Source organism: Cervus canadensis, chromosome 20 (genome assembly GCF_019320065.1).
Source record: "Cervus canadensis isolate Bull #8, Minnesota chromosome 20, ASM1932006v1, whole genome shotgun sequence".
Taxonomy (NCBI): Eukaryota; Metazoa; Chordata; class Mammalia; order Artiodactyla; family Cervidae; genus Cervus; species Cervus canadensis.
Window position 1 is genome coordinate 59,377,013 of NC_057405.1, and position 12,598 is coordinate 59,389,610.

Here is a 12,598-nt window from a genome sequence, read left to right on the forward strand (position 1 = left end):
AAAGAACAGGAAGCGCGTTCTAAGCGAACCTAGTAGTAGTACAGAGGTGTGGTTGGGCATTAAACCCATTGAATCTGGCCCCGTGATGTCCTAACGTTTTATTCCAGGTTCGCTGGAGTTTTATCTCCTTTGTGTTTGTAGATAGAGTGAAAATGTATCTAATAAATAATACTAGGATTGGTCTTCTTTATAGATGGTAGATGGGAAGCATCAGGAAGTCTTTCTGTCACAGGGTCACAGAAATCTGGAACCTGGCCTGTCCTTCTGGGCCTTAGTTCTTTCCAGCCTTAAGGCTGCAAACCCAGAGTTAGCCAGTCTGTCTGTTAGTCACCCAGTCGTGTCCGACTCTTTGCAAGCCCATGGAATGTAGCCTGCCAGGCTCCTCTATCCATGGGATTCTCCAGGCAAGAATACTAGAGTGAGTTGCCATTTCCTCCTCCAGGGGATCTTCCCAACCCAGGGATTGAACTCAGGTCTCCTGAATTGCAGGCAGATTCTTTATCATCTGAGCCACTAGGGAAGCCCAAAGCACTAAGGAGCACTAAGGAATTCTGCTTCCACTTTAATGGAAATTGGACTGGAGGAAAAGATGTTTAAGTACAGTATAAACGATCAGAATGTGGAGATCATGTTCTTTAGGAAAAAATGTGATGTGCCAGACTTCTTTTTCAAATAACCAACTCTGAGTCTTAAACTAATTCTACCATAAAGCCATATTTACTCAGCTATATAATACAATGGTGTCAGAAAAGAGACCAACTTGGATTTTTTTTTTCTGGCCTGAGTGACATGTAGGATCTTAATCCTCTGATCAGGAATCAAACCTGTGCCTCCTGCATTGGGAGTGCAGAGCCTTAACCACTAGACCGCCAGGGAAGTCCCCAACTTGGAGTTTAAAAGAATGTTTCTGATTGTGGGGTCAGTGGATGACGTGTGTCAGAGTCACCTGGGGAGCCTGTGAAAACCACCGTTGGGGGTCCCTGTCCTCAGGCGATCCTGCTCTGCACTGAGGTGGTGGGGGCTGCCCCGAGGCCCTGCCAAGCCTGGTGTCCGCCAGTGAGCCCTGGGAAAATAGAGCGGATGAAGGTGATGATCCAGAGCACTGCTGTCTGTGGCCGCTCCCTTCCCTCCCTGCCCCACTGTCATCAGAGGGAACCCTCTAGGAACTGTTCCATTGCCCCCTGCTACTTACTGCCCACGCAGACCATGGGTTCCAGGCTGGCTCCATCTGGGCTTACTAAACTTACCAGCATCATTCACTTCATCTGTAAAATGGGGAAAATATTAGGGCTCACCTCATAAAATCACCATCTAAAGTCCTTAGAACATTGACTGCATTTCATAAGCATTAAGTAAATGATAGTTTCTGTTATATGCATACTTTTAAAAAAAGCTGATTCTTTTTAAAACATCTATTCCGCCTAGTGAGTGAATGATACAATTTTAATTAGTTATTTGCCTAAAAAATTGAATTATCTGCTCCCTCCTTTTTTGTACCCACCGTACTTTGAATATACAACTAGAACATCTAGGATACTTCACGTGTACTTATTTACATAGTCAACTCTTCATAACCCAAGGGTATGAACCGGGTTTTATTCACATAGCACAGTGCATAGAACAGAGCACAGTAGCTGCCCAACGGCAGGGAGAGTCCAGTGTTTGATTCTACTAGTTATTCTAACAAACTGGAAGCTCTGTGAGGTGAAGGATGGATCTGGCTGGCGTATCTTCATTATGCACAGGACTGACACCAGTCAAGTGCATATAATTTCAAAGGTAAAATTTTTAAATCATATGTTGGATGAGTGAATTTGGGCTGATAGTCAAAGGACAAATATGTAATGAGCACTGACCAGGTACAAGATCCTTAAACCTTATTATATGTAGGGCCAAAGATGACTTTTGTACAGATTCTGATCTCAAAGAGCTTACAGCTGGGAAAGGAAAGTAAGTATATGAAAACCCTTACTTTTTTCTTGTCCCTTAATGGAAATACTGAGAAAGTGGGAGGGGAATTCAGGGAATATGATTGTGGGAGTTGATTATGTATATAAAATCAAGGCCAAGTGGGCTGGGGAGGTGACTAACCAGCAACCACTTAAAAGTCCTAAGCATGTTGCTTAGTAATGTGATGTTCCCTTGTTCCGAGAGCGGAGCTGACACTGTGGCGTCTGTCCTAGGTCCTGTCCTTTCTCTTCATTGGTCTGATGTCCATGATGATTCCCCTGTGCAGCGTCTTTGGGACCCTCATTGCTGTATGCCTCGTCATGGGTCTCTTCGATGGATGCTTCATTTCCATTATGGCCCCCATTGCCTTTGAGTTGGTTGGTGCCCAGGATGTCTCCCAAGCAATTGGATTTCTGCTCGGATTCATGTCTATACCCATGACTGTGGGCCCACCCATCGCAGGTAAATAATATTGTCCTAGCATTGTCTACTGTAGATCCTGAGTCTCACATGTTAAATATATTATGAATTATTGGTTTCTGGTGTCTTGCTGTTGTCTTATCTTATCTATAACGTTTTTACCAGGACCAGCAGATGGCATGTTGGAAAAATTTGCCGATGAGTCCTCTTACTCTCATTGATATCTTAAACACCTGCTGAATGTATAGCAGTTAGCTTCTGGACTTGAGGACTTCAGAGTTCCTATGTTAGTAAGTGTTTTGGAGGAATAGGAAATGTGATTTCTTTCTATCAAGAGGTGAAGATTCTGAAAGATTTCTAAATATGTATGAACTGTGTAAGAGATCACAGTCCAGAGGTGAAGATTCTGAAAGATTTCTAAATATGTATGAACTGTGTAAGAGATCACAGTCCTCCCTGAGAAATAATTAAATGAAAAGTAACACTTAACAGGAAAACCCAAATGTCCGTCAGTAGATGAACGGGTAAACAAAATGTGCTATATCCATACAGTGGAGTTCTTCGGCCATAGAAAGGAATGAAGTATCATTCTGGTACACGCTACACAGGTAGATGAACCTCAAACATTATGCTCAGTGTGAAAGAAGCCAAATACAGAAGGTCACATGTTATTCCATTTATGTGAAATAGCCATAATAAATTCAGAGACAGAACAGATGTGAGGGGATGGAGGGAAGGGGGATTAGGGAGTAACTGCATATTGGGTGTGGACTTTTCTTTTGTTGTGATGAAAATATTTTGGAACTAGAGAGAGAGTGGTGGTTGTACAACATTGTAAACATACCAGATGCCACTAAGATGGTTAATTTTATGTTATGTGAATTTTACCTTTAGAAATCTTCTGAATGAATAGTATAAAGCTGTCTCATGTTCAGTATAAACTGGGTACTACTGTAAATTGTAAGATTTGATATAAATGTTATGAAATTTAAATGTAGGTACTGGCGTCTGTCTTGTATGTGAGTGGCTCAGTGAAGGTTCAGTTCAGCTCATTCTCATATTCAGAACCACACATATCAGCAAATTTGCCACTTGGGAACCTAGTCATGAATCAAGCAAGCAGAACAACTACTGAGCAGACCAAGTAAAATATAAATTCTAAAAATCACAGTCTCCTTGTAGGAGAACCCTCCGGTCCTTCCCTTCTCCCCCAGGTAATAACCTGTTTTTACATCTTACATGCTTTGTTACGGTTTCCAAGTCCACAGCAAGTTATAGGAAGCACTTTAGTAGAAGTGGTGTTTCTATTTGCCACTGGAAGTGACTATAACAGGTCAAGAATGAAGGGGGAAACAGGAAATTCCCAAAGTGGGCAGAAAAACACCAGGAGGTTCTAGGGATTACAGTATTACAGCCAAACATAATCTGTGTTCATAAAGATGCAAGGTTCAGTTATATATGGAATATTCTGATTCAGATAGGAAAAACATATATTTAGATATACTGTATGTTTTAGGTTTCTATTTGGAATGACTGTACACTTTTTTTTTTTCAATGTGTTGGTATTTAACAGCTGAACAAATCCTCAGCTGTTTATTTAGCAGAGTCAGATACTCAGTGTGATGTGTTCCTGGAACATTTCTGGTAACAGGTTGTACAGTAAAAGTCTGAAACACTAAGATAACTTTTAAAGTCTGGATTTTGTTAGAGAAATAGAAATAAAGAGAACTCTGACAGTTTTCAGAAGCACAGCCCTAGGATCTAATTAGAATACCACGCCTATATTCTTACATTTTCCCCTCAGGTGCTGACAAACCTTAGTATCTTTCCAAAATGTATTTAACAATGTAACTTTTTCATCCCCTTATAAGTTTTCATGATATTGGATTATCATTTTAAGTAGTTTCATGTTATTTCATAAACAGGCCCAAGAAAGGTCTGAAAATGTAAACATTTTGAAGCCTGTGTGTATGACAGAGGTTTCAGCTTGGTGGACCGTCCACCTTCAGCCAAAACAGGACCTTAACACCATGTGTCAGAATACCCAAATGGCCTCTGAAGGATTTTGAGAAAGCCAAAGCTCGACTGTTCTGTCCATGTAATATCTTGGTAGGAAAACTCAGAAGCCTGTCACAGATTTGCAACAAGATTAAAGAAATGACATCTTTTCTTTCCTCCTATCAGAAAAGGTTTATCTTTCAAACCCATTTCCTTAAAAGTGTCTGCTATCTGAGGTGTCTGCACGAGCCTGCCGGGATGAAGATACTGGGTTGGCAGTAGGCCACTAGGGTGACTAATCTGAGCCCTCAGCAGTCATACTTGTTCTCTCTTGGTGACAATTTTTTCCCTTCCCAGGGTTATTCCATGACAAGCTGGGCTCCTATGATGTGGCATTCTACCTCGCTGGAATCCCGCCCCTTATTGGAGGTGCTGTCCTTTGTTTTATCCCATGGGTCCACAGTAAGAAGCAAAAGGAGGTCACTAAAGCCACTGGAGGAGAAAAGGTGGAGAAAATGCTGGAGAACCAGAACTCTGTGTCAAGCTCAGCTGCAGTCTTTAAGAAGGAATCTGACTCTGTTATTTAATGTCTTATATACCTCCACCAGACTGGACTTGCTTTCAGAAACTGAAGCAAGTTTTTCCTTTTATATATGAATTGCAAATTTCTTATTTTTTTAATCACATCCTAGGAGTAGCACAATAATTGGGAAATAGAACCCTCATTACTACGAGAACCATTCGCTGCCACTGAACAGCTAGCTGTCTGATATTTCCGTGAGTCTGAGGGCGGAGACTCAGATTCAGTTTTCATGTACGAGAAAACCTGTCTGAAAGTCAACTATCATGAGAATGTGAGGCTATCTCAGTAAAAAAGCAGCTTCGGAAACTGTGAATGCTCTTTAGCTTGTACAAATACTTAAAAATACCTCAAGCTATACTGAAAGGGTTGTGGTTTGATTAGGACTGGAAATATTATTTGTTGTCTCACATTGGTGTTTTTAGTTTTGGTATCTCTGTTTTAATTTCTTCTGCTACTTGGAAACTTCTTACAAAATTTAAGCCTGGATTCTAGTATCATATCGACTTAGATTTCAAGCCAATGTAAAAATTGTTTGCCTGCTGTTAAATAAGCTATGAAAGTAAGTTATTCTGACTTGCTCCCGTGTCAAGGGACCTTCTTGGAGCAGGGGCTGACAAGGTATTCAGAATCAATCAATATGTGAGATGAACAGGATACTGTTCATAAGGGCAAAACAGTTCAGAAATCAGACATTTCTTCCATTTACGTTTTCTCCCTTTGGATTTGCAGTGTGTTTTACTCAAGTTGCCAGAAACACCCCAGATTTCTGAATGTTTAAGTTGTAACAGTAAAATAGAATGACTGAAAGATATTTTAGCATTTTTAGCTTAGATTTTTTTCTGACTTCTGAATTTGTTGCACTAGGACCTGATATTTAAACAAGCATATTATCAAGTTGCAGTTTTAGGCATAAATGGGAAAAAAAAGTATTTGTGAAGAAAATATCTATTTCTGATAGGAAGAATTGCTTAAGTTGGTAAAACTTTCTGGCAAAAATTTGCATTCATATATATTTATCCTAGTGTGTTCCCCTTTAACACTGCCTGTATTTTTCTATTTATATATAAATATAAGAAAGCAATTAAAGTTTTAAAGATTTAAAGTTAAAACCAAAGTCATGACATGACCTATACTCAACTAAAAGAAAGAAACAGGAATGGGTCCCTCATCCTGAAATTATATTTTAGTATGTTTGTTTCTTATTTAGGTCTTTAAAAGTTAATAATACGCAAACTCATATTTAAACCCCCAATACGCATGTGTATTAGATCCTCCTCAAATGTGGCTCATTCACCTGGGCAGGTGCATGTTTTTTATAAAACTCCTTCAGGACCCACCTGTTCTTAAATCCTTTGTGCTGAGAGAAATGCAGTCTCCCTGCTTTTCTGTTCAGCTTGGATGGTTTGTGAAGGGCAAAGTCCTTCCATTCCTGTCTCAAGCTGAGGATGGAGATGCCGGTAAAACATATGGATTTCTGTTGTTGTTGGGGGAGGAGGGCACTCAGGAGGAAGAGCAAAGTGAGGCTGATAAGTAAACAACTAGGAAACCCACTAACTTTTTCAGTATCAGCTTTCTCAACCTGCAACCTTGAAGGTTCAGTATAAACACTAAATATGGAATTTATTTATAATAGAGCTTTAAACAATTTTGATCTGAGAGACATTCAGATTCATTCAGCTTACTACGTGATACACACAGCTGCAGCCTACTACTTCCAGTACTTCCGTATTTCATATACAAACAGCCAGGGACAATCATCAAACCTGCCACTATAAAATACTTATTTTTTTCTATAGTTTCAGCACAAATTCCTGACTACCCCGTGATTTTACAGAAAGAACAGATCTGAAAAACTTACTCTGTAAAGACCTTCAGAATGTTTTTCCTTTCATTATTTGGCTGATATTAGGGGAAAAAAGTAATTATCTGAAACTCAGACTTGATCTTGTTTATTTTCCATAATAAAAGAGCAACGTGACAAGTAGAATATAACTTAGATCTCAGACTACTGTGTTTGTGTATAATATTACATATATGTAGTTTTCAGTCCAATGGAATGAATCAAACAGATCTATAACACTGAGAAGGCTCCACTAAAACAGACTCTTACGGACAGTGCTGTGCTGTAGTGATATAAAGTTAAAAGTATAGAAGATAAGATGCTGAATTACATAAAATGCATATTTAGTAATACGTTGTTTGGTACAAAAAGCTCTAAAAGTCTAAAATATACAACCTAAGAAAAAATACCAGTATTAACAAAGATTTGTTTTAGACCAAGGAATGTTACTTTAATCTTTCAAACTAAGGCCTAATTTCTAAAGACTGTTACTTAATTGCAGTAAAGTGACCTGATGGACATACATTTTGTTGTTGTTGTTGTTTAATCCAAGACACTTTTTTTTTAAAGAATAGATAAAATCTTTAAAGAACTCAGCAAATTCTTACATTTAAAAGGTTCTGGCATTTGAGGCCAGCAATATAAAAGAAGGGGAGCAATCATTCCTCTTCACACGCAGTCTGGATGGGATGTTACTCTAACAGGATGCCCAAGGATCTTCCAGAAACATTCTGGTTAAGGTTTACTGCAGTGGCTGTGGCTGGGATGCATCCATTTCAGTAATAATAAGCCACCCAGATTACTGATACTGTTTTCAAAATTTATCTCTTTGATCACAGTTGCAATGCTTAGTCTATAGCCCTACCACAAGACCTGTAATTTCTCCTGAAAACTGCACAGTGCTTGCACTGAGCTTCCAATTCTATTCATAAATAGAAATAAGACTTCATTTGCATTTCATGATCATACATTATCTGTTTATAAATGTTTGCAGATGATCCCATGGACTCTGCCCAAGTATGGGGGAAAAAAAAAATTAATGCCATTAGCTTCAACTTTCCACACTTTTAAAGTAAATGTACACTTGGTTGTAAAGTAAACATATGTTTACTTCTGGTAATTATACTCCTTTAACTGCACTTAACATTTAAATATGTGCCACTGTTATTTGTAAGCTGTCCCATGTTCAGATAACTTGATGATAAATCAAATAAGGCTGAACAGAAAATGTGCTGTGAGATCAGAGGCAGGCACCCTATAGCATGAGTGGCCCTGAAGACTTCCTGGTGGCAAGCTTTCACACCCTTTCATACCTCTTTTTGTATTATCTTTATCATTCTTTTCCCTTTTCTTCCCTACATCCTTCAAAAACCTGCTGAAGAGTCAATGAATATCCTTGCTTAGTTCCACTGGTTGCTTAGTTGCAGTACTTACTAGTCCTGGTGATTTCAGAGGATGGAACCCCATCCAATTTTGTGTAACCTAGAGAATGGCTTGCTCTCCGCTTTCAACTTAGAGTACTAATGGTACACTGGGAAAAAAATTATAATGGGGGGGTAATAAGTTTCATGTAATTGTCAACTTTTGTGTTAACATATAAAACTTTAAATATTTAAGGTAAATGCTTTGAGAGGAAAGTGTGTCAAGTTCTTAACATATTTTCAGAGCATACTTTTTTTACTTTAATTTTCATATTCCATTAAAGTTTTGCTAAATTGTAGTCCTGAGAACACACCCTGGAGGATGCCTGGGAATCTAGCAGGCCTCTGGGATGCAGTCTCTCATGAATCTGCTTTAGGCCTGGGTTACAATTTATGGTGAATGGCATTAAGATTAAGTTCCCAGCGTCTAGAGATATGGGTGGAAAGTATGAGCAAATTAGCTCCAAAATTTAAAAATATGTGAATAATTTAAATATTTAAAACTATTCACAAGTTTTCGAACTGAAAACTTCATTGTTGCTGCAGGGAGGGAGCAAATAATAAGGCAGACAACAGCAACACACAGCTTCCAGGCTCACTGAGTGTATGATAGTCACAGCCATGTTTTATCACTTTACTTGTTGACAGAGACTCATGCTTTGTTTTAAAAATACACTGCAAGTGATAGGTTACAATTTTCAAGAATAAAGGGCCAAATCCCCATAGCTAAATGTGAAGCCTGCATACAACACAGACTCATTATTACCAAACTACCATAAATAGGGATTTTTATCAGATGACTGCTTAGGACCCATGAAACAATTCATTGCCACATCTTTGAATCACTCAAACCTTGATATTTGGGATATAGTAGCCTACTTTAGCTTTAGCTTTAAAAATTAATATTTTTTAAAAGTAAACATTAATTACCTTGGCCTCTATACATTCAAGGAAATTTCCCATGGTACTTTTTTTTTTTTTTGACAGATATAAAACAGGAGGCTACCTCATTTATGAAACAAGGTTTCTGTTTTTTATTAGTATGCTGGAAAGACCGTGAGAATGAAATGAAACCTTTTCAAGTGCTTGATCATGACACTCAGCTTGGTCATGGCAGTCCACCTACCTCAGCTTTCGGGGTCTACCTAAAAACCCAGTGTAATTAATTCCTGCATAATCAGTGAGTGAATGGTGATTCTGGAGACCAAAAGGCAAGGGAGTGTAGGCTGTTAAAGGGGGTCGAAATACCAGTAAAACAAAATGTGTTTTGTTCTGATAGATAGTATTTAAAAGGAAAAAAAATGGAATATTAACTAATATGGCCTGTGGATAATCTGAAAAAGGAAAAAAAGAGAGACAAACCTTATAACCTATATACAATAATGAACAGTTACTAAAATGCATCATGAGTGGCTTGTACAAATTACACCAGCAGCTTGACGACGAGGTCTTGTTTTCATGTTTTCTTTGGCAGGAAGATGGATGATCACTGACAATAGATTGTATGCTTGTGCCTTAGCCTTACAGCTTCCATGTTAAACTCCTGTAAGAAGCACTCCTTTCCAAGTGGATCAGGGACTGTGGCAATGAGTTTTCGTCTTACTGGAGTTTTTGAAAATGCTACCACTGAGTGTGGCGATAGTGTAGGGGTTAATCCACAAGTTCCCAATCGAATGAAAGAGGTTTCTTGCCTTTCAATGTGGTGGCCTATAAGAAGAGTATTTTGGAGTTCAGTGTCACTAAGCATGCATGTGATATCACTATCTACACAAAACAACATTTAGAAATCAATATCAGATAATATTTTCAGTATCCGTTGGTTATTAAGAGTGAATCTGTTAAATATGTGTGTAAACACATAAACCTTTTCTACTGTTATCTTCACCAAATGTAATCTTCTATAGTAAGTTCTACAACGCAAGACAGTGATAGGTCAACATATCTGTCGTAATTTAGCCTATACTGGAATATTATGTCAGGGACCCAGGGTTTGTTATCAAGTGCTGTATTTTCACCCCAGCCTATGAACTGACTGTATTTGGTGCCTTTTTTTTCCTACCAGAGAAAGATTAGATCAGGATTGGTGCTAAATTTCATGTTCTTTGCAAAATTATTTTTTTCTTTTTAAATATATATAATTCAATAGGAAATATATATGTCTGGCAGTATTATGCATGTTACATTCTGTATATATATCTGAGGGAAAACCCCTCCTATAAAGGAATTACTGAGTTCAAATCTACTAAAAGATATGTAATTTTTGTTAATACAGAAGGTGTTAGGGTACAAAACTCAAAAAAATGATCACCAAATGAAAACTTAATGATGAACACAGCCCCCAAAGGCAATGACTAAAGAAAAAGTCCCTGGTCAATGTTGCTAGCATGAAGTTAGCTATTCAAAGTATTCTGTAACTCTTATGTGAAAAAATGTCATATTTTATTATATAGTTATATATATATGTGTGTGTATGTATTATATACACACATACACACAAAATAGCTTTCTGTTGGGCTTAAGGAGATAATTTAAGCTATTTTTCGGGCTAAGATTAGAGTTTTGGGAGCCATCAATCTTAAAACCTGGACAATGAGTTACTTAAAAAAAACAAAACCAAACCTGACATAAAGTATCATTGTCCATCTTTCAGATTTAACATAAAGAAATTAGATTAGAGACAATTGTGTCTGGGCCAGAGTCGGCAAATCTCAGACCTATGATTGGCTCTGAGCATCATGGTTGTGGCTGACTGTGTGACACGCACCTAAAACTCTACCCCAGTTTCCGTGCAGGTCTCTGGGTCCCTAACGTACCTGGGAGTAGGATTCAGAGGAAGTGGGGACCACAGATTTGTATTTAACCTTGTTGTCTTTATAGATGTTGCCTTAACTCTATTTTTGTGAAGATATTAAAAATATAAGTTAGAAAAATACTATGGTGTTTCTAACTAGGAAAACCAAACCTTTAGAATCTACTAGAATATACTGGATTCACTGTTAACTAATGATAATTCCATTCTACCGTTAACATGATTTGTATGTAAGAGAATGGGGGCTTGTTAATCAGAAGTTCCAGAGGGAGGAGACTGGGACTGACCCACACGTACTACGCTACATAACACAGCTAACTAGTCAGGACCCACTGTAGCACAGGGGACTCGACTCAGTACTGTAACGACCTGTATGGGAAAAGTCTAAAAAAGAGTGTATTCATGTATAACTGATTCACTGTGCTGTAGAGTAGAAACCAACACAGCATTGTAAACCAACTATACTCAAAAGGTTACAGTGGAGTGAGATGAAATATCCCCTTAGTAATCACGTCTCATGTAATTGTTATCATATTGTGGTTTGAGGACTGTAACATTATTAAGGCATTGCCCAATGCTTGATAAATTTGCATTTTGTCATTCTGTTCTCCTACACGTTTATTTTAGCTTGAAAGTTACAGCTAGGACAGACTGAACCCTGCAGTATTACTGAGAGAGAGCTTGGATATTTTAAGTATCTCCTAATAGACACTTTTTGTGTCAACTTGTTTTAATGTTTAACTGAAAACTAATTTTTAAATTATTTTGCATATTTTCAAAGTTAGGAAAAAATATGTTTGACCTTAGACATCAAAACCAAATTATTCTGAGTGCATGCTGCAGAGTGACTCTGCTCTATCTATCTACACAGGATGCCATTTTTGGCACAGTAGTTATTTAAATATAGGTCACTTATGTGAAATGATTATGCTGGGTTTGATCAGTGTGCAGTATTTTAGTACTTGCCTTTTAAAAAATTTTATGTTTCTTTTTAAAGAGTATAATTTATAATTGATTTTTTATAATGTTCAATTTAATATAGATAACCAAAATCTTTTTAATGAAAAAAAAGCTTTGTAATCATTTGGAGGATAAGATCATTTTACTGTGAAACAATGTAATATTCTCAGTTAATAAAAATTTTTTAGCAAATTTCTATAAGGCTTTGTGATTGTATTTATCAAATTCCCTGGGGAGGTGTGGGGGGGGGGGGGCGGAGAAAAAAATGACTAAAGGGAAGGAAATAGTGTGTACTGAATAAAAGAAATAAGCTGTATGCTTTTAAAGCTTCATATATGTATTGCAAGTGTTTTTGGCTATTGTTATTTCTCTAGGGGAGGTAGACATAAACCACAAGCACTGGATAGTCCAAAAACTATTTCTATTTGACATTCTTTTATTTATTTTTTTACAGTTGACTTAAATTATTGCTTCTTTTACTTACACTGAATAAACTTATTAAATTCAGCTGGTACTAAGTGATCTATTTCTCACTGACAATTTCAGGGGGTGATCAAGACCAGGCTGGAGTTTTTTTTTTTTTTTTTTAATTTCCTACTATTATGGATTACCCACTT

General features: G+C 37.6%; 1 protein-coding gene across 2 annotated transcripts in view; it reads left to right on the forward strand.

The window, feature by feature from the left end:
• SLC16A10 (solute carrier family 16 member 10) overlaps positions 1 to 7,354 on the forward strand; it is a 114,811-nt gene extending 107,457 nt beyond the window's left edge. For both annotated transcript variants that reach the window (XM_043439695.1, XM_043439696.1), the window contains exons 5-6: positions 2,184 to 2,412; positions 4,726 to 7,354. In XM_043439695.1, coding sequence (XP_043295630.1) covers positions 2,184 to 2,412; positions 4,726 to 4,955 — 459 coding nt within the window. In that variant the 3' untranslated portion in view covers positions 4,956 to 7,354. The remainder of the gene's footprint in view (positions 1 to 2,183; positions 2,413 to 4,725) is intronic.
• The last annotated feature ends 5,244 nt before the right edge of the window (positions 7,355 to 12,598 follow it).